Source organism: Humulus lupulus, chromosome 6, assembly GCF_963169125.1.
Source record: "Humulus lupulus chromosome 6, drHumLupu1.1, whole genome shotgun sequence".
NCBI lineage: Eukaryota > Viridiplantae > Streptophyta > Magnoliopsida > Rosales > Cannabaceae > Humulus > Humulus lupulus.
The window spans coordinates 216744883-216767659 of NC_084798.1; the positions used below are offsets into that span (position 1 = coordinate 216744883).

The window sequence follows — 22777 nt, forward strand, 5'->3', positions numbered from 1 at the left end:
TATAATGTAATAAAACTTACAAATAAAATAGAAAAATGTGTGTTTTGGAGATGTATTTTAAAGGATAGAGTAGAGCCTCATTAAAAGTACTCTTAGGAGGAGAAACTTTAGACTAAGCATATACAACTTAATTATCTTACAAAAGAGATTTCTTTAGTATTATATCAAACACCAAATCTCCATTTACATCAAAATCCAAACAAAACCACCTAGTTGTATCATCTAATTAACTAAGTAATTAATTAACTAACCACAAACTTTTTAAGTATGCATCACATGAGAGAGTCTCAAGTGTCCCATATCATCACAATAGCAATGACCTCAACACCAAGCAACACTGACAAAGACTTGAAATGAGACTTGTCTGCAGCAACAGGCTTCTGGGGTATGTAGCCTTTGGCCAAAAGATGGTTAATTGAGACATAAATGAAAACCCCACAAGCCAATCCCATGGAAATGGCAAAGATCCAATCAGCCACTTTGCCTTGTGTAGTGGCATCGATGATGATTCCGATTCCAACTCCAATAGGGCTAGAAATGGCGAAGGCGAACGCATAGGCAGCGCACGACAGCAGCGGCCGGTTGGGGATCATCCGGAGTAGGGCTATTCCCATGGCTATGGCTGCAAATATTTTGTGCAATGAGATTGTCCACAAGGCTTTCCAAGCATCGGATTTGGTCTCGGCTACTCCAATGGCGATTCCTTCGAAGATGGAGTGGAAACATAAGGCTACAATTAGCAAAATACTGTCTCCTAGTGAACCTGCTACAACTCTTGTAGCTGGATTTGTATGATGGTTGTTACTTGTTCCATTCTCAATACTACCTGTAATAAAAAAAAAATTACAAGTGTAAATTAATTAGATTTCGAGGGTATGGGAAAAAGTACTTTACAAATAATTTTGAAAAATTATAAAATAAATATTCGAGAGACTGTTGAGTGCAGCTAAGAAAGTGTGAACTATGTTAAATAAACAAAGATACTTTCAAACTAATTATTAAAATAAGAGTTTATACTTTTTTGTATTCGTTATTTATCTTATTAGATAAATTATTTTTTAAATCTTATGTCATAATTCAAATAGAACCTTAAATTTGATTTTGTTCAAAATTTTCTTCATTGAAATCACATACTATTCACTAAACTATAAATAAAATTATTCTGCTAAAAAATGGGTTGATATATTTAATTTTTTATTCTTCGTATCAGTAACTATTTGAATACAAAGTATAGTTATAAATTTTTAAAACACAAGTCCATACAAAATCACATAAACCAGTCGCCCTTAAAATAGGTCAATATGCAAAGTGATTAAAAAACTATTTTGTCGATCACCCTTTTTGTCATAAAACACAAACTACAAAATCCCATTTTTGTTAAATTATCAAAACATCAAAACCCAAATGAACAAAATCCCATTTTCTCATCAACCAAACAGAAAACAAAACTCCAAGAAAAGTAACAAAGTCAGTCAAAGAAGCCCATACCTTCTTGGTGATGCTCTTTAGCAGGATCATCATTTTGCTTAGATAAAAAACGAGTAACGGCACACTCGGCAAACATAGTCAACAAATATCCAAAACAAGCGAGCATGAAGGCAAAGGGATATTTTTTCTCAGTCAAGTCCTGAAAAGTCTCGTTAGCATCGCTTAAGAAATGCATAAGAGCAGTGCCCAGAAAAACCCCTCCGGCGAACTGTGTGCCAAGAACCAGAAAACCCTCGTTCCATTTCAGAAAATAGGGAGACAAACCAGCTAGAAAGGTCCCAACAAAGATGAGAATCAAGCACCAAACTTTGACCAATATCAAAGGCCTTGAACGAAGATCAAGAGACCCTTTGGAGTCTTCTGTTGAGTCATGATGATCATCATCGCCGCCGTCGTCGTCGTCGTGGCCGCTGTGAGCCAGGGCCGTCGTGGTGAGGAGGATGAGGAGTAGAGAGAGGAGAAGAAGAGTGGCTAAGCGAGGCATTTTGGGAAATGGGGTCAGCTTAGTTAGCTGTATATGTATGTGTGGTTGATTTGCTTTTAAGGTTTTGGTTCGGTTCGGTTTGGTTTGGTTTGGGTTAAGAAGAAGAGTAGTACGAAAAAGACAAAAGTGGTCAATTTCTGTACTACAAAACTTTGAATATTCTAACTTTGGAATCATCTTAGCCATTGTTGTTGGGCGTGGCTTTGTACTATATATTCTTTCTTTTTTTTCAAGGAAAAAAGATTTACAGCAAATAAGATATTATTGGAAATATTTGTACTTGAAGACAGTAAAATTTTCTATAAATAAGGAATTTTGTTTTTAAATATTTGACTCAAATTTATAAAAATTAAATTTTAATTATTCTTACGTTCTTACCTTTCTCTTAGTTAGCTTTTGCGTGACTTTTCATACTATTTAATTATTGTAATGATTGGTGATCAATTTTTATTTAAATAAATATTCACGGTTCTTTACAATTTTCAACGAATAATTTAATTATTTGCAACATGAAATGATTAGTATTAATCATATTTTATAATATTTATTAAATTTAAATAAATAAAATTCGATATTAGATTATATTAATAATAGTATGTTAACTTTTTGTGTTGTTAGATAGTAATAGAATCCTTTAGAAATTCTCCTAAACTAAAGTAATATTTAGATGGAACAACTCAAAATGGAATAGAAATTTGATTTTTATATTTTGTAGAGGAATTACTTTTCCATTGAAATTATTTTTCACTTAATTAATAGAATTGAGTTTCCATTTAAAAATGGGTGGAATTGCCATTCATTTGAACATTTTGTTTTTGTAATTTTTTCCTCAAAGTTTGCAATGATTTTATTATTATTATTTTTATTTCTTTGAATAAATCTTATAAATGTGGAATAAATTTTTATCAAAAAATTGTAATATTATTTTAATATAATATATTAGTAACTTGTGAAAATATTATTAATTTTTATAACAAAAAAATCTAATTAATTTTTCTAAAAAATAATTTACTCATTTATCTAAAAAAAATATATATTATTTCATGATAGGGGTATATTTGTCAAAGTACAATTATCTTTTTTACTTTTATTAAAGATATATATATTAATCCTCATTTTTTCCCATTTCAAAACCTATTCCTATTCCATTCAATTTGATTCCATTGCACCAAACATCACCTAAATTAGAAGAAAATAAGTTGAATACAAATTAACAATTTTTTTCTTACCAAGGAAATACATGAAAATAGGGATAGAGTAGGATACTATTATCCCAAAATTTTCAATTAGATTGAGTTACCTCAAATTAGGGAGATTATTTAGGTTGTTGGATTAATTTTTGTAATATATTTTTTTAATTTGATTAAAAAATTACATTATAAAAATTATCAAATCTTATCCTATCCAATTCTACCATCAAAACGAGGAAGGTAAGAGAAACATCATTTTAGGTGCTCGATGCAAAGAAGTTTTTGAGTCGAGTCTTAAAGATAAGAAGTGCTTAGAGTGAGTCTCGAGGGCGATGAGTATTCTAGGGAAATTCAGGATCCCACACTCGAGCTCAATCAAAGGAGCGTCTAACTGAAAGAAAGAAACGAACAAAAAGAACTTGACTACCACAATGCATTATGGATTTAGAATGTGAAATATTAATAAATGTTGATTGATTCAACTTACAAAATAAGAATAATTTTAGAATATGTATTAATAAGAAAGTGAAAGATCAAAGATGATTCCAATCCAACATTCATATTAGACGCGTCTTTGGATTATTTTTCTTATTCTCTTTTCTGCCATGAAAGTGATGCCTCTTCACTTTCACATTTACAAGTTGAGATGAGATGAGATAGAGTTGATCTCACATGTCACAAGTCACAACTAGTCCAAGTCAAACCAAATATAAATTAATATATAATTTAATAAAATTAAATAAAATAATACAAAAATTGAATCACTCTTTTGGATTTGGAATAGGGAAGTTGGGTTTTTTTTGCCTTTGTCTTCAAGTTTTGTTTAAGATTTATTCAGGGATTCTATTTATATTTTATTTTTAGAAGGTCTTTTAATGTTTAGTATTATTAAAATCTTTTGATAAATTAATAATAAAATCTCCAAACATATTATGAAATTAAGGAGATTAAAGAAATAATATCACGTATTTATTAGTTAGACATGAATTAAAATATCATAATTAACTAGAACATTCTAAATCTAAACTAAACCCCTTCACTCGTATATAATTCCTTGCATATCTAGCATGATTTTTTCTTCTTCTTTTATAAATGTTGTTGTTTTTATTTATTTATTTATTTATTATTATTATTATTATTATTATGAGAGAGGGGAAAGTGTACATGAAAAAACGAAAATAATTATAAAAAATACTTTATCTATAAAAATAAGAATCTAAACCTATAATGTGTGAAGTTTTGGTAAAAGGTAAACTTTTTCATTAAAAATTGCTTTTGGACTTCCTAATCTTATGATTTATATGTATATCCATTATTCACGGCAATTAACCTATAACGTGTGAAGCTTTTGTAAAAGGTAGAAATTTTCATTCAAAAGTATTGTTATTATGTATTTCCTAGTCTTTGATTTATATGCATATCCACTATTCATGGGTGTTTGGTACGGGGTAATAAAGTGAATGTGAGAATGTGAATCTAAAACACTTCTCATGTTTGGTTCAATTTTTTTAGGAGGTAAAGTTAATAATTTTTGTAGACCCCACATAAAGGGAATCATTTTATACACTTGAGTTTAATATTAACTCTATGCTAAGTTTATTTATACTTTCCAATATGACTCAACCACTCAAAACAAACATCTCATTACTATTGATGGTTAACAATAGAATGTTAAAAAGTTTTAAACAAAGGGAACTTATATTTGGGTGTCTTGAAAATATCACAAAGTGCCCTTAGGTGATCTTCATTTTTCAAATCTATTGTCCATTTTATAAAATTTAAATAATAAAAAATAAAGAGGAGATTTGTAGATCCTGTTCTTGTTCTTCCCCTTCACACAAGGTTGGTTATGGAGTCATAAAATATCATATTTAGAAAGTGGACATATGATACTATTACTTAAATTTATACATATATAATATGAATAATTCTTAAGTAGTTCCTCTAAAAATGGACTACCGATGCACCCATTCGTATTTTCAGTACCTAGATAGTTATAGTATAATACATTAAGCATTCCATCAGTTTTTTAATTTTTTTTAATAATTTACAATATGAAAATGAAGATTCAAATATTGTGTTGCACGCTCGTATAAAATAAGATGCAAACTTGCAACATAAATGTTTATAGTATATTAAATTATTCAAAATTTCATATTGGTAGTATGTGTAATGTAACTATAATGCATACAATTATATAATAAAAAAAATTAAAATTTGAACTATAATACAAATGAGTAAAGAGGTAGTCCTCTTTTAGAATCACAAGGGAGAATTTCTCTGTAATTGTGATATTGTGAGGTGTCTATTCTACATGTTGATTGTTATGGCCTAGTCAATTGTAGTTATATGCATTTTTCTATGTTTTCTAGTGTTATAGTCAAGTCAACCACTACTCAACTATACAGCTTGGCTTAGGGATCAAGAGTAGACAATTTACTTTTTTTTTTAGAAAAAAAAAATCAATACTTTATATCATAGCAAATAATTTTTAAAAGAAAAATTGGCATGAAAAGAAACCCAATTGGGTAACCACATTTAATTTCAAAGAAAACTACTACTCAACCACTATTTTTTTTTTTTTTTTGTATTTGAAGAATAAGCATCTTTGTTCAAAGTTTACAGAAAAAGACTTGCCAAAACATATTCATGTTCATAACACAATGATCCCGGAGTGACAGATCATGATTAATTGAAAGAAATTTCCTTCATTGTTGGCAAAAATTTCTGATTTCCATCTAATCAAAAGAGAAAGTCAAAGGGTTAACAATAATGATGTAAATGGGGCAGGTCGGCGCCGTCCCGTTAAATGACAGCCCCAATCAGCTAAGTTTATGCTCTGACCCGGTCCGTTAAGACATTTGATGCGATCATGTCAGACCTGCTCCGGATGTGATGGAGCTGGTCAGTGTCATTTCAATGGTGCAGTAGTAAAAAGAATTATTATGGATTCAAAATTTTGTTACTGAATTGCCTCCTCAAAGGCAACAACATACATATCTTGGCTTGACAACTTATATAAAACTGTCTTCACTCTCCATATTATCTTATTAAAAAAATAGATTCCTTTGGTATTATAAAGTGGCACTAAGAGTAAGAATTCAAACACCAAAAACCCTACTTTACAACATCAAAAAATAGACCCCATTGAAACACCCATCAAAAATTTAATTGGATCATCTCTTTAGGGTATCATATGAGAGTTTCAAGTGTCCCAAATCATCACAACAGCAATGACCCCAACACCAAGCAACACAGCCAAAAACTTGAGATGAGACTTGTCAACACCAACAGGCTTATGGGGTGTGTAGCCTTTGGCTAAAAGATGGTTAATTGAGACATAAATGAAAACCCCACAAGCCAATCCCATTGAAATGGCAAAGATCCAATCAGCCACATTGCCTTGTGTAGTGGCATCGATGATGATTCCGATTCCAACGCCAACAGGGCTGGAAATGGCGAAGGCGAACGCATAGGCTGCGCACGACAGCAGAGGCCGGTTGGGGATCATCCGGAGCAGAGCAATTCCCATGGCTATGGCTGCAAATATTTTGTGTAATGAGATTGTCCACAAGGCTTTCCAAGCATCTGATTTGGTCTCAGCTACTCCAATGGCGATTCCTTCGAAGATGGAGTGGAAACATAAGGCTACAATTAGTAAAACACTGTCCCCTATTGAATCTACTGATGCAACACTTGTTGCTGGATTTGTATGATGGTTGTTCTTCGTTCCATGCTCAACACTACCTGTATTGAAACATAATTAGAGGTGATTTTGTGAATAATTAGTGAAAATTAGGCTTTAAAAGTATCTTTTTCAATAATTTTATACAAAATAGTGTTTCAAATAAGTAATCAAAGATAATAGAAAGTTGGAGAGAGTGTCAAGTGTATCCACTAAAGTATAGGATCTGTTAATAAGGTACTTTCTAAAGAACTATTAAAATAAAGTCAATATGCAAAGGATTTAAAAAAAATAAAACTAAAAATAAAACTAGCAAAATCCCATTTTCTCATTGGCATAAATTGTCAAAATAAAACTAAAAAGAGACTTAAGAAAAGATTATTTTGCAAGAACCCCTTTTGTTAAATACCCCCATTAACTAAAACCCAAATAATTAACAAAATCCCATTTTTCTCATCAACCAAACAGAAAACGAATCTCCAAGAATAAGAGTAACAAAGTCAATTAAGAAGCCATACCTTGTTGTTGATACTCTTTAGAATCATCACGATGATCATTTTGGTTAGAAAACACATGAGAAACGACACAATCCGCAAGCATAGTCAACAAATAGCCAAAACAAGCAAGCATGAAGGCAAAGGGATATTTTTTCTCGGTCAAGTCCTCAAAAGTCTCATTAGCATCGCTTAAGAAATGCATAAGAGCAGTGCCCAGGAAAACCCCTCCGGCGAACTGTGTGCCAAGAACCAGAAAACCCTCGTTCCATTTCAGAAAATAGGGAGACAAACCAGCAAGAAAGGTCCCAACAAAGATGAGAATCAAGCACCAAACTTTGACCAAAATCAAAGGCCTTGAACGAAGATCAAGAGACCCTTTGGAGTCTTCTGTTGAGTCGTGATCGTCATCGCCGCCGCCGCCGTCGTCGTCGTGGTGGCCGCTGTGAGCCAGGGCCGTCGTGGTGAGGAGGATGAGGAGTAGAGAGAGGAGAAGAAGAGTGGCTGAACGAGGCATTTTGGGAAATGGGGTCAGATCAGTTAGCTGTATATGAGTGGTTGGTTTGGTTTGGTGTGGAAGAAGAGTAGTACGAACGAAAGAGACAAAATGGTCAATTTCTGTACTACAAAACTTTGATTAGCCATTGTTGTGCGTGGCTTTGTACTACACATTCTTTTCTTTCATTTTTGGAAATTGTGAAAAAACAAAATTTACAGCAAATAAGATATTATTGGAAATATTTGCGGTTCAAAACAGTAAAAAAAATTCTATAAATAAGGGATTTTTTACGAACAAATATGACTCAAATTCGTAGAAATTAATTTTACTTATTTTGGCGGTCTATACATATAATGGAGAATTATTTTACAGGATTTCATTTAAGTTTTACTTTTGATGTTTTTTAGTATTTTTGATTCGTGAATAACTTTCAGTGTTATTTTTTTTTATGATCGTATTTATTGTAGTTGTTTAGAGCATCCTGCAAATTTTCAGAAAATTCTGAATAGTTTATATTACCGAAAACTAGGTTCAAACATATTATATTAGTCACGCGTGTAACAACATGTTTGAACCTAGTTTTTGGTACTATAAACTATTCGAAATTTTCTAAAAATTTGTAACATGCCCTCAATAACTACAATATATACGGTCATAAAAAAAATGACGTCGAAAACTATTCACGGGTCTAGAATACTAAGAGTCTCACCAATAAAACTTAAAGTGAAGTGAGAATTATCCGGCATATAATTACATTTTATATTCACTATTGTTTACGATTTTGCACTGTGAGACCAAACTAATTTATAAAAAATGTAGTTAAAAATAATTTAATTTTAATAAGGATGTGTTGATATAGGCTAGTTATTATTTACCGATTTGATAATAATTTTAAATAATAAATTATTGTTTACAATAATTTGGGATAAATATAATTTTAAGATAATATAACTTGTATTTTTTAATTGTTAGATAATATTCTTAAGAAGATTATAATTTATTACAAAGTAAAATTATTTTATATTTATAATTAACAGGACTTAAAAAATTATAGTTTAGTAGGTCACTGAGGTTTTAGTATATTTATATGAGCTTTGCTGTAATACCAACCTAATATCACCTTATTGTTGGAATTTAGTATGGAATTCTATATATTACATATTATATTTTAAAATAAAATATATAAAATTGAATGCTAAATTATACCAATAATAATTTAAACACCACTTTTTCCCATTAGCAATTTATAATCTATATTGATGTAAAATCATTTGTTATCGCTAGAAATGGAGCATCTGCAATAAAGTATTAAAAATGTGGTACATTATTATATTTATCACATTTTAACAAAAATATTAGCATATGCTAAAAATTGTATCAAATTTAGCATAAAATATAACATTGGTCAAATTTGGTCCAGCATTAAATGTCATTTTTTTTATTTACTATATAGTCATTAGTTAACAATTAGTGACTAACCATATTACATTTTTTATTCGTTTTTTTTATAATAAAAAATAGAAAAAATTATATATTATCAATAAATATTAAATGACTTTTTTTTTGTTAATTTTTATCATATGAATTAGAACACAATTATAAATATTGAGTAAACTCTTTTTTTTTATCAAATTTACATAGATGGTCAAAGAGCTATATGAGAGACACTTGATCTCACACTTCACAAGTGACAACAACTACTCCAAGTCCAAGTTCCAACCAAACATAAATATACAATATAATTAAATCAAAATAAAATAAAATAATACAAAAAGTGTTTCACACTTTGGAATTGGAATAGGGAAGTTGGGTCTTTTTGTTGCCTTTGCCTTCAAGTTTGGTTTAAGATTTATTATTGGCCAAACAAACAACCATCTAACTCTAAGTCTTCTTTTAGTGTACATTTTTTAAAAATGAGAGAGTGGACTAGAGGAAAAGTATACATGAAATAAACGACAATAATTATACAAACGACAATCAATCAATAATGTGTGAAGCTTTTGTAAAAGGTAGAAATTTTTATTCAAAATTGTGGATTTATATGTATATTCACTATTGATGATTAAAAAAAGATAGTTATAAAGTTTTAAACAAAGCTGTTGTGAAATAACACCAAGAGTGACAGATGTAACAATTCTGAAAAAATATTCAAGAACTAACATAGCAACAATAAAACGAATTAAAACAATAAAAGTCTAAAAGAAGAGTGACACATGATAATTTATATTGGTTCAGCAAAGAAATTTTTGCCTACATCTTCTAGTTTGAGCACAAACTCGAGCCATTTCTACTATGATCAAGAACAATTACTGAGAAATACAGATTAGTCTTCTAGAGCATCTTACTCAACTCACAAGTCTCTCTCATTCTCTCTACAATTATTTGTAATTTGAAGAAATTGTCAAAAAAAATCAACTCATGACAACTGCATAGATGAATTGGCTGACTTGTACCATGCAAACTTTCTAATGGGCCACTTAGAGCATTCGCAATGCAAGCAACTTTGTGTGTTGCCAAAAGTATATAAATTAATATAAAATATTATTAATTTTTCAAAAACAGAATAGGCAACGTTGCCTTATAGTAGTGTTAGAAATCTATCTAACAAACAGATTGATCTATATAAATGATGGTCAAACAAATCAAATATTTGGTTAAGAACAGAAACGAAAATCAATTAAGTAAGAATATATAAACAGAGGAACAATGAAAGAACAACACAGAAGTTATCCTGGTTCCGGTCTTAGAGATCAATATGATCCCTGGCCATACTCCAGCTGAGCTTCATCAACTCGAATCCAATAATCAGAATCTGAACTTGTACAAAACATACTCGACAGAAACTCTCAAGCTCATAGCACTCAGAACAAAAGAACAGTCTCAGTTCTTCAACCAAACCCCGAGTACACCCTCAGCCCTTAATCTCAAAGAACTGAATAACTCTCTCTAACAAGCTTTCCTAATCTCTGTCTCTCTCTAACTCTTGAATTGATTACAAGTCTTGAACAAAAGGAGCTGAAGCTATTTATAGACTATAGCTGAAGCAAGAAATGTTATAACAGATTTAACCAACTAAATGCTTTTGGTCAGTGAGGTAGTTAAAACCGTTGATTTTAAAGAGGATCAATCACCACAAGTAGCAACTTCTCTAACCACAACAAATAAAAATCTCACTTGATAATGCCATGTTGGTATTTTATCTGACAAATATGATCAAGCCACTTCTGTGGCTACAAGCGTTATGGATGTTCTTAGAGCATCAGCAGTGCAAGCAACTTTGTGTGTTGCCAAAAGTAAATAAATTAGTATAAAATATTATTAATTTTTCAAAAACAGAATAGGCAACGTTGCCTTATAGTAGCAACTTCTCTAGCCACAACAAATAAAAATCTCACTTGACAATGCCATGTTGGCATTTTATCTGACAAATATGGTCAAGTCACTTCTGTGGCTACAAGCGTTGTGGACGCTCTTAGAGCATCAATAGTGCAAGCAACTTTGTGTGTTGCCAAAAGTACATAAATTAGTATAAAATATTATTAATTTTTCAAAAACAGAATAGGCAACGTTGTTTTACAGTAGCAACTTCTCTAGCCACAACAAATAAAAATCTCACTTGACAATGCCATGTTGGCATTTTATCTGACAAATATGGTGAAGCCACTTCTGTGGCTACAAGCGTTGTGGATGCTCTTAAATGACATAGTAGGTTTGGAGAAGTAATTCCACAAAAGGAAAACTTTTTGGTGTCTTGAAAATATCATAAAGTGCCTTTATGGGATTTTCATTTTTTAAATCTATTATCCTTTTTATAATTTAAAAAAAATTGAAAGAAATTGAAATAATTAAAAAATAGAGAAGAGATTTGTAGATCTCCTTCTTCCTTTTCATAAAGTTGTTTATGGAGTCATAAAACATATATAGAAAGTTGACAAATGATATTATTTTATATATATATATAAGTAGGATAATTCTTTTATAGAGTTTCACTTTAAATTCAATCGGTGAAGCTCTTCACTGTTCTCGATTAGTTGTTTAGAGCATTTTAGAAAATTTCAAAAAATTCGGAATAGTTTACCGTAATGAAAATTAGGTTTAAACATGTTTTCCACGCGCATAAAAAAAAATTACTTATGCATGCAACATGTTTGAACCTAGTTTTCAGTACTGTAAATTATTCAAAACTTTATAAAAATCACGTCGATGCTCTAAATAGCTACAATATACACGGTCATAAAAAAAAAATCACTTCAAAAACTGTTCAAAAGTCGAGAACACTCACCAGTACAATTTAAATTGAAACCCTTATAGGAGAATTTTCGTATAAATGTATGTATGAGTCATAGTAACTGAGTAGCCCTTGCCTAAGATTGAGGATAGTATATTGTAAGGTATGGGTACATAGCAATAATAAGTCTCATGAGAGTTGCCAAAACATATTCATATTCATAACACAATGATCCGAGAGTGGCATAGAATGATTTGAAAGAAATTTCCTTCATTGTTAGCAAAAATTTCTGATTTCCATCTAAAACAAAAGAGAAAGTGAAAGGGGTAACAACCACCCCAAATGAGAGAAATTACAAATTCTCATGGTCAGTGTCATTTCAATGATGCAGTAGTAAAAAGAATTATTATCGATTCAAAATTTTGTTATCTTATCTTTGGCTTGACAACTTATATAAATACCGCCTTCACTCCCCACATCTCATACACCCCAGAAGGAAGAAACTGTGTAGTTGAGCTTCAGAGGTTGCTTTTTCTTTCTTACATAACTGAGCTGAGACTTCTCTCAACGTCTCCACAACCGTCCTTGTTGCTTCTTTTCTTGCACCCGCCTATAAAAAAGAAAAGAAAAAACTTCGGTGTCAACAAAATTATGAACACGCAGAAAATTATACAATTTCTTTCCTCCTGATCTTCTTTTGTCGCAAAATTGGACACCACAAAGTTGTTACAATACTATTTTCTGATAAAGTACGGATATATAGCTCCCGAATCGGAAATGAAATAACAATCATCACAATGAAAGCAGAAGTGTTATTATAATTAATTTTATAAAACAGAAACAAAAAACTACAGCAATTGTTGTATAGGTAAAGGACTCCTCCTGGATAAAGCACAAGTGTTAGTAATTACAAGTTAAATATTTTTTCAAAGAAAGATTAAGCAGTGTTAACTTCTTTAGCCGCTTAAGTTTTAAACACATCATAAGATTCGTAACTATAATTACCTTTGATGCTCTTTAGATCGTCGAATGAATTCCTCTGGAATATCATGGCCTTCGTAAGATGCTAACACTTTTCTTATATCAGCTGGAGGATTCCGGGCAACAACTGGATAAAACTCATTATGAGGATGCATCATTGACTGTACTCAAATATAGCAATTTGGATAATAAGTCACTTTGTTCTACCTATCTTTGAAATTATATGTACTCACATTCAAGAAATGGTATAAAGTCCAGAAGAGCTGTGTCATCATTTTCAAGCTTAAACGGCTTTATTACAGCACCATTCTCAGGCTGAAGGCTATTTTCTCGGGCATGGGCGCTCAGATAGATAACCTTTCCAGGATCCCTGTTAAGTTTTGACAGGTCCTATAAAAGAAAACTAAAACTTATAACCCACACTTTTCCTTTTAATTTAATTTTCAGTAACTGAACACAATTCTTGCTTTGTAAATCAAATACTAGCAACATGCATTCTCCTTCACAAACATATAATTTTGAAAGAATAATATGTACATGCTGAAAGAAAGATTTTTAATGAAGGAATATAAGAAAATCAAGCACCAAGAAAACTTTATGTAGAACAATACAGGTTAGCAACCACGACATACTCGGTAATGTGTTCCATTCTGATACTTAGTAGCAGCCTTTCCTAGCCTATATCGCACACAATGCTTGGTATCCAATCTCTCCATGACAGGATCTACATACTGCACTTGCCAAGACAATTCAATATAATGTTGGTGAGTATTAACATTAAAAAAAAAAACATAAATCAAGCATAGGACGTAAATATTTTAAATTACCATATTTGCATAGTCGGAATACACAACAATTTCGAAATATTGAGCTAGATGTTCCAAGAAAGCATCAACTCCAGGTCTTTTTATTGTCTGCCAGCCCTTTTCTCTCTTCACATGCCAAGACAGAAACAAAGTTGTCAGCAATTCCAAAAAAAAAAAAAATTAAAAAAAAAAACATATCAAGTAAAAGAATGAAACTAGGGCCAAAAATTTAAGACGACTTGACTACAGAGAGCAAACATTGCTTCAAAAATAACAATAGTGCATGTGAAGAAACCTATTTACTAAAACAGAACTTGTAAGTCATATTATCCAGTCTTGCTGGTCTGGAAGTTCACAACTTTATATTATAGTATTATCACTAATTTGCATTCCTAGCCTTACCGTCCAATAAGAGTAAAGTAGTGTTTCTTGAAGATCCAGAACCAGTGTAAAGACATGTTGTTCCGAGGGATGCAAGTCTGGAAGAAGCTTTTCTGCATATGGTTCAGTGTAACCCTACAATGCAACAAAGAAATTGGGGTAAACAAACAAAAATAGTGTAAAATGAAAAAAGAACATGAGGATCATGGATGAAAGGGACCTACTTGAACTTGTTCTTCAATCATTTTCCTTGTGTCCAAGTAAAGTTCAGATGCTTTAGCGGGCACTGAATATTAGAAACAAAAAAAATCAGAAAATAAAAATACTGAAAAATGTATGAACTAAACTAACTTAGGTAGTTAGCTTGTATTTTAATACTAAATAGGAACAATATTAGGGTTCTGCTAATGCTGGCTTCATGAGGTAATGCACCCTAAATTGATTCTGCCAATGCTGACTTCATGAGGTAATGCACCCTAAATTGATGTGTCACTAAAGAATGAGACATTAAGAATTCATTCCATAAGAATTGCAGTTTTCGTGCACTAAATGGCAAGTATAACTATTGGGACATAGTGTAGTGTACCCACCAGTCATTGCAGAAGTGTAGAGCAAATTCTTGAATTTCTGCAAAAGATATTGTTATGAAAAATGTTAAGGATAGCGTCCTTACAGATTATAAAAGGTGAAAATGACCAGACAGCACATCGAAAGTATTAAGGAAACACAAGATCATAATAAGCAGACCAATGAACAAAATAACACATCTTGTATCACAAACAAACTACTAAAGACATTCTTACCGAGCACAATAGTGCAAAAATCCTAAACTACGGATAAAGACAATTTCTTTTTGGAAATTAAGTCATTAATTTTTTCCAAAAAAAAAAAACACAAGTTTCACATAGCCATAACAACCTCACTCCCACACACAGCACCAAAGCAAACTTACATCAAAAGAAGAGGCATTGTCTGGTAAGTTGTTACGCAGAGGTGCAGCTCGGATGGACTTTGTCTTTTCCTCTATTTCATCCAAAGAGTAGGCTGCACAACAAAAATAAAAATTTCACCTTTCACACTCTTGCTTCCACCGAAAAATGAATAATCAATCATTATCAACATTGTAGCCAATGAGGTAGATGCCTTCATCTTAACACCAAATTTAACTAGGTCCAGAGAGCACATATTTCACAATTTAAAACCAAAATAAGTTGCATGATACATTCATAGAAAAATTAAACCATTCAAATACAATTAATCAAAACACAGACAACATAAAATTCCATTAAAAAAACAGTGTAGTCAATAAAGCAAAAGCCTAAGTTTTTACCATCCTTAGACCAAATTTGATCAAGTAAAATCAACCAAATTCGAATCCAACAATTCAGTGTATATGTATACTCAAAAGAAAATTCAAGCAACCCACATATCATATAAAGCAAAGATAGCCAATATTAAAATTCATAATCAACAGAGTAGCCAACACAATAAATACCTAAGCTTTGATCTTCCACTACACTAAATTTCATCAGTTAAAAGAAACCCAAATCTCAAAATTTAAAACCAAATTCGAATCATTCAAAAAAATCACTTTCTTTTCAATCTAATCAATGGAGAGTCCCATACCGTATGAAACGTAACCGGTGGCGGCAGTAGCTCCGGTAATAGCTCCGACGAGAGAATACTTGAGAAAGTTCCAGGACTTGCTACTGGAGGCGCTAGAAGAATCCGGAGCACAGGGGGGTTGATCGGGGGCGAGAGCTTGGGCGGCGATGAGTGGCTCCTTGGGGGGATTAGAGGCAAACTCGGAGCTGAAGAGGCGTTGATTGCGCTTCGATATCAAATTGGTGAGACGAGAACGGAGTAATACGGAGGAAGACATTGCTGGCGATTTTGTCAGAGGTTTTTGTCCTCTGTAGTCCGTCACCCCTTAATGGGTTTGGGGTTGAAGTAGGGTTTTGCAGAGAATGGAGAAGAGAATCAATTAGGGCCTGTTTGGTTGCGACTACTTCTATTTTGATGGCTTCCTATATTAAGGTATATTAAGGTATGTTTGGATGTCCATTTATGATGATCTTGTTTCCTGTTTCGACGCCCCCCTTTTCTTTATTTTTTTTTTTAAAGAAAAAAACCTCTTTTATTACAACAATTTTTTTTCAAAAAACAATATATAGTTTTAATTTTTATAATATTTGATGGGTTTGTACTTTTTGAACCATGTGTTATTTTTATTACTTATTTGGCTTCGATATTTTGACAAATTATTTTTTGAAGTTTATATTTTATAAAATTGTTCAAATACACATTTAAACTCAATTTTGAATGATTTCGTTTTATTTTAAATTGTTAGTTTTGTGAATTATATGTAATTTTAGCTCCGAAAATTTTGACCAAAGTCGAGTTTAGGGTTCTATTTGAACCATTTTACAAAACATAATTTCCAAAAAGTCATTTGTCAAAACACAAAATCCAAACAAGTAATTAGACAAAATACAAAATCCAAAAAAATATAAACCATATTTTTATTATTTTATATAATTCTTTTTTAGATAAACTTTTATATTATTAATCGGTGAAATCATAATACAACAGACATGAGTGGAGGAGTCTCCTCCGACTAAATACAATTAGCGGTGTTTGGTACGAGAGTTTAGTTTGGTGGGAACAGAAATGTCAAATCTAACTCATGTTTGGTAAATTTATTTTAATGACTTGGGAATTTGTGTTTCTAATTGAGTCTTATTTTTTAGCTTGATTTGAGAGTAATCTTAACTCTTTTAAACACGAATTTCATACTCTCTTAATCTAAACGCTCTCTAACTCTACTCTCACAACCTCAAACTTTTTACCATACACTAATCTTAAAATCCACCTAAACAAAAAATTTGGCTAGTATATGCGCCGTTAGCAGATTGGTAAACATGTGAGATAAATAAGTTTTTTTTTAATAAAAGATAAAGATCTTTAGTTTTAATATTGAATATAAGCCGATTATATGTATTAAAACTATACCAAATACATATCTTATAATTAATAAAATACATATGTATACTAAAACTAGTAAAAAAATAAAAAAATAAAAGAGATATATATTATTTTTAATATAAACAAACCTTACTAGATATAAATTTATTTTATTTCGTTATGCTTTTAAACTATATATTTTGGCTAAAAGGAAGGAATCAAAATAGTAAGTATTTACCAGATTCACCAGGAGAGGATGTCACCTCGGTAGACTTGGCAGTGGGCTTGGATATATTGGAGAATATTCTTAGAGCATCTCCAACCCATTACCTCATATATGTATTGCACCAACATCAAAACTAAGAAATCTTAGCACCATATTTTTTTTTTCATTCTAACCACAACACCAAAAATTACACCAAAAAATATATTATTTATTATTATATTAGTTTTTAATGGAATATTCTTTTTATTATTATATTATTTTATCATTTATTTATTTAATTAATCAATTAAGTAAAAATGTCATTATTAATTACATGAAACTTATTTCATAAATATTAAAACTTGAAAATTATAATAACACATTACATTTTCCTATTTAAATATTACACTACTAAAATAAAATACATTCAATTAACCCTAAAACATAACACACCCTTGAAATATTAATTAAATTAAACTAATTTTCCGATACTATATTCGAAGTATGTCTTAGTTTGTCTTGTGTTATATATATATATATATTGTTTTCCATTTTATGTTTGGTGTATTTGATTTTAATATTAGAATGTAAGTTTGTAATATTTTAATTATCTTTTGTATATTTAATCAATTTCAATGTTAATTTTATTTTCTTATAGTGTAGAGTAAGAATTTTCACACAAATTAAAATAAATTATATAAAAAATTAATTATGAAATATTTGAAATTTTATTTAAAAAAATTAAATTATATGTGTATTTATAATTTAAAAAACCCAACATAAAATATAGACCCAAATAATACTCATATGTTTATATATATAAGATATAAATATATTTATATTTAAAAAAAAAAAAAATTGTCGTGTGAACAGTGCACGTCATATATGCTGTGTCACTATTGACACACGGCTAAATGTTGTTAGTGATCGTGTTTGGTTGGAGGCATTTCAGCACAATAACCCCATATATATATATATGGGGTAATCCCGTCTGGTAGGAGATACTCTTAATGATAGGGACAAGAATCTTATTGTTAGTATCCTGCTGAGCTCTACTGCAGAAACTGACCATTGGTCTTGGCAGAAGAAAAAATCAGGATGTTACACAATCAAAAGTGGCTATAGATTTCAGAAGAGTTGAAGAAACATAGCAATATGGAGGACAACTTTGGTTTTTGGAAGAAACTATGGAACTTAAAGATACCTCCTAAAGTGAAAAATTTGTTATGGCGGGCTGCGTCTGGCTGCCTTCCAACGAATATGCAATTGAGAATTAAATTTGTCCAGGTGTCTCTGCCGTTTGTCCTCAGTGTCATTAGGGAGTTGAAAAAATCTCCCATAGCCTGGTGAGTTGTTCTTTTCCTCAGGCTTGTTGGATAAAAGTGTGTTTTGCAGATGTTTGTGGTATAGAGGGGTCGTTTGCTGCTTGGCTTAATGCTACTTTTTTGCATAAAAGCTTGGAGGAAATAGAAGTAACGTCTTTGCTTTATTGGGCTTTGTGGAAGGCGAGGAATGAGTTGGTGTGGCAAGGTTAGGGTCAGTCAGTGGAGGCAGTTGTTGTGTTGGTTAATGTGAGTCTTGATCAATGGAAGAAAACTTAAGAAATAAGTTGTTTTTCAAAATTGACTTCAATCGTCTGTGGTGATGGGGATGATTTTTGTACTAAACCTTCGGCAAATTCAATCAAGATCAAGGTTGATGCAATTATATTTGAGGACAACAATAGATATGGTGTAGGGTGGGTGGCTCATGATGATGAAGGGCAGCTTATTTTAGCAAAGTCTCATGGCTTTCGAGGTATGGTTCAACCTAAAGTGGCAGAGGTTATAGGCATCAAGGAGGCTCTGAGTTGGCCCAAAACTCAACAGCAGCAGAATGTGACATTGGAGACAGATTGCCTCATTGTAGTACAAGCCATTAGGAGTTCGATACAGATGGTTTCCTCTTTTGGTCTTCTTGTTGCTGATTACAAAGTTTTGTTGTCTAGTTTGAATGATGTTTGTTTAGTTTTTGTTAAATGGTCTGTGAATCAAGCAACTCACTTTCTAGTTAGAGCTTATTGTTTTATTTCTGATCGTAGTTATAGGGAGTATGATGCTCCCTCTTAACTCTTGAATGTTTTGATTTCAGATCGTTAAAGTTAATGAAGTTTTATATTGATTAAAAAAAATTATATTTTATTTTTAAAAGTCCTTATAATTCTTTTTTATGTGAAATTTCAAAGTTTTCACTCAAACAAGCTTATATTTATTCTTAATTTTTTTTATAATCACATCATACACCTTAATTTGGACTAATAATTAACTAAAAGTGTAATTTTTATTTTGTTGGAAAATAAAAGATTGCATCACTATTATGACTGAAAAGAAATTTGTTACAAAAAAAAGTGAAGGGATTTATTCCATTCAAATAAGCTTATAATCTAACCTAGAAGTATGTTAATTGTGATCCACACGAGAAATAAATATATTTGAAAATATGGGAAACAATTTGTGAAGGAAAAAAAATGAGTACCATCTTGGCAAATAACATAAAAATAAGAATCAACTATTGTATTTTTTATGGTTTTTTCTTTTATGAAACTACAAAAGAGTAAGAAAATGGCACTTAAGTTCCACAAATTGTGTTAAATACAATAGAGCAATGTAATGGTGCACTTTATTCTTTATTTATTTATTAAAAAAAAGATTGGAAAATATCAGTATGGCTCCTATATTTTTTTCGAATATACGATTTGCTCCTGTATTTTGGTAAATGATAATTCAGACCTTGTGTTTTATAAAATGGATCAAAATAGTAATTTATACCAAATTTTGGTCAAAAAAATTTCAAATATAATCTTTTATTCTCAGCTTCTCGACCACTTTCTTCATTTCTCTGAACTCATCGCATCACTAACGATCCGATAATTGATTTTATAATTAAAAATATTTTGACCAGAATCAGGTCTAGGGTATTATTTTGATCTAGTTTGTAAAACATATAATCTGAATTGTCATTTAACAAATACAGTGTTCGTTCACGTATTCAGAAAAATACTAGGGCAAAAATAGTATTTTTCCAAAAAAAAATTGATTCCATAGATGAAGAGGCAACATTCTTAATTAACCAATGAGGATTACAATCATTAATTCACATCAACGCAGACTTATCTCACGTATAATTGTATCTCAAATTCAATGCTTTGTCAAAGAAATTGACTACTAGATTTCCTGAATAGAAATTCAAGTGACATAGATTGCAAACAGACCTCCAAATATTGTGATAAAGTGACAAAACCACTATACCATCAAAGAGAGGTATAAACAACACCATTCTTAAAATAGTCCACAACTTATTAACAAAATGATAAATAAAAAAACAACCCTGCATTGAAAAAATGACCCACGAACAAGACTACACTACTTCAAGTCCCATCTAATGCTACTTGTTAGTGCACCAGACTTTATTCTTTATTTTAAAACGGATTTATATATTTTTAGATCATCTGTTTTGTTTAATTATTTGTTTGGACTCTGTATTCTAATAAATTAATTTTTAGACTTTGTATTTTATAAAATAATTCAAATAAACCCTTAAATTCGACTTTGGTAACAATTTTTTTTTAACTAAAATCACAAATTATTTACTAAACTAACAACTTAGAACAAAAACACAATTATTCTGCCTAACAAATGTATTGTTATATTCAATTTTTTTTTTATCAAAATCAGATTTAGGAGTCTATTTGAATCTTTTTTAAAAAAACATAAGATTCAAAAAATAATTTATCAAAACACAAGGTCCAAGTAGATAATGAGACAAAATATTGTGTATAAAAATGTATAAACCATTTTAAAATATCATTTATTGATTTTAATATATAGATTAATAATCAAAATATTTTTAAAATTATAAAATTAATTTTAAAACGATTAAATTTGAGAAATTTACCTTATTTAAAAAATTATTAAAATTTCTTTTACTATATACATTCTCACCTGCAATGTTAGTAGTTGATGTCCCCTTCTATGGTGTTATTGTTCCCATTCCTTGTGAGTTGTTCAACACTCCTTTCTTAGGCTCATGCTAAAGTATCTCTATTGGTAGGTTGTGTTTGACTTGGGATATTGTAATGAAAATCATTGGGGTTCATCATAGGATATTATGTATTACATTGTAATATCTCTTATTTGTAACATCTAATTTTAAAAAAAAAAATCTTAATTTACTAAAGAAATTAAAGAGATATTAGCGGCGACAATACTCAATTTTATTCAAAAGTTACACTTTAATACCCAATTTTTTTTTGCGGTAATAATACATAAATCTATAATTTTGGTGCAACTGTTAGTACTCACCGTTAACTATCCGTTAAGTATCCACTTGACACATTTTTATTAGTCTAATGGTGGCGATAATACCCAAATCTTTTCAAAAGTTACACTTTAGTACTTTTTTTTTTTGCGGTAATACCTAAATCCACAATTTTGGTGCAACCGTTAGTGGTCACCTTAATTGCCAGTTAAGTATCCACGTGATACATATGGATTTTGGGATGATTTTAGACTAAATTATTTAAATTCTTTAAAGGGATATTGGCTGCGATAATACCTAATTTTTTTCAAAAGTTGCACTTTAATACCAAAATATTTTTTTTGGCGCTAATAATACCTAAATTTATATTTTTGGTGCATCCGTTAGTACTCACTATTAACTGCCCATTAAGTATCCACATGTCACATTTTTATTAGCTAATTGGCGGCAATAATACCCAAATTTAGGGGTATTCATTAGATCACATCCAATGGATTTAAGTCCATCCGATCCAATCCAATTATCCTTTGAATGTTTGATTTTTACAACCGATCAAATCCAATTAAATTGAGTCAACCAATCCGATCTGATCCAATGGATAGTTGGATTGGATCGGTTCCATTCATTGGATGCATCCCCTAGTTATTTATTGGATCGAATCGGATCCATCCAATCATTTAGAGTCTTTTTAAATCTAATTTTCATGTATGTTTCAATTATAAAACATACAAATTACTCATCCAAAGGAAAACACTATTTAGTTCTAATAATTTAAAAACATACAACACAAATTCATCTAAATTATAAGCATATTTGTAATTGGATGATTATTGGATTGATTCGGTCGGTTTTTATTGGTTGTTGGACCTCCATCCAACAACCGATCGAATCAATTTGGATTTTAAAAAATTACATCTGATCTGATCCAATAGTAATTGGATATCCAAATATTGGCGGTTGGTTGTAATTGGATCGGTCGATTGTAATTGAATTGGATATATTCTGCACACCCTTACCCAAATCTTTTGAAAAGTTACACTTTAGTACCCAAATTTTTTTATGCGGTAATACCTAAA

At 30.7% G+C, this 22777-nt stretch overlaps 3 protein-coding genes across 3 annotated transcripts; all 3 read right to left on the bottom strand.

Moving 5' to 3' along the window:
• Window positions 1-131: 131 nt before the first annotated feature.
• Window positions 132-2033, bottom strand: LOC133783276 (zinc transporter 11-like). The gene is made up of 2 exons (XM_062222841.1): window positions 1489-2033; window positions 132-826 (listed from the first exon to the last, which is right to left on the bottom strand). The coding sequence occupies exons 1-2, from the start codon at window positions 1970-1972 to the stop codon at window positions 288-290; spliced, it is 1023 nt and encodes a 340-aa protein (XP_062078825.1). The 5' UTR covers window positions 1973-2033; the 3' UTR covers window positions 132-287.
• Window positions 2034-6085: 4052 nt separating this feature from the next.
• On the bottom strand, window positions 6086-7914 carry LOC133783278 (zinc transporter 11-like). Its single transcript, XM_062222843.1, has 2 exons — window positions 7366-7914; window positions 6086-6909 (listed from the first exon to the last, which is right to left on the bottom strand). Exons 1-2 carry the CDS (start codon window positions 7856-7858, stop codon window positions 6368-6370), a joined length of 1035 nt encoding a protein of 344 aa, XP_062078827.1. The 5' UTR covers window positions 7859-7914; the 3' UTR covers window positions 6086-6367.
• A 4352-nt stretch (window positions 7915-12266) lies between these two features.
• LOC133783277 (mitochondrial import inner membrane translocase subunit TIM50) lies at window positions 12267-16260 on the bottom strand. Its single transcript, XM_062222842.1, has 10 exons — window positions 15863-16260; window positions 15189-15280; window positions 14827-14863; window positions 14461-14522; window positions 14258-14371; window positions 13877-13981; window positions 13682-13780; window positions 13283-13439; window positions 13074-13176; window positions 12267-12678 (listed from the first exon to the last, which is right to left on the bottom strand). The coding sequence occupies exons 1-10, from the start codon at window positions 16116-16118 to the stop codon at window positions 12633-12635; spliced, it is 1071 nt and encodes a 356-aa protein (XP_062078826.1). The 5' UTR covers window positions 16119-16260; the 3' UTR covers window positions 12267-12632.
• Window positions 16261-22777: the final 6517 nt, after the last annotated feature.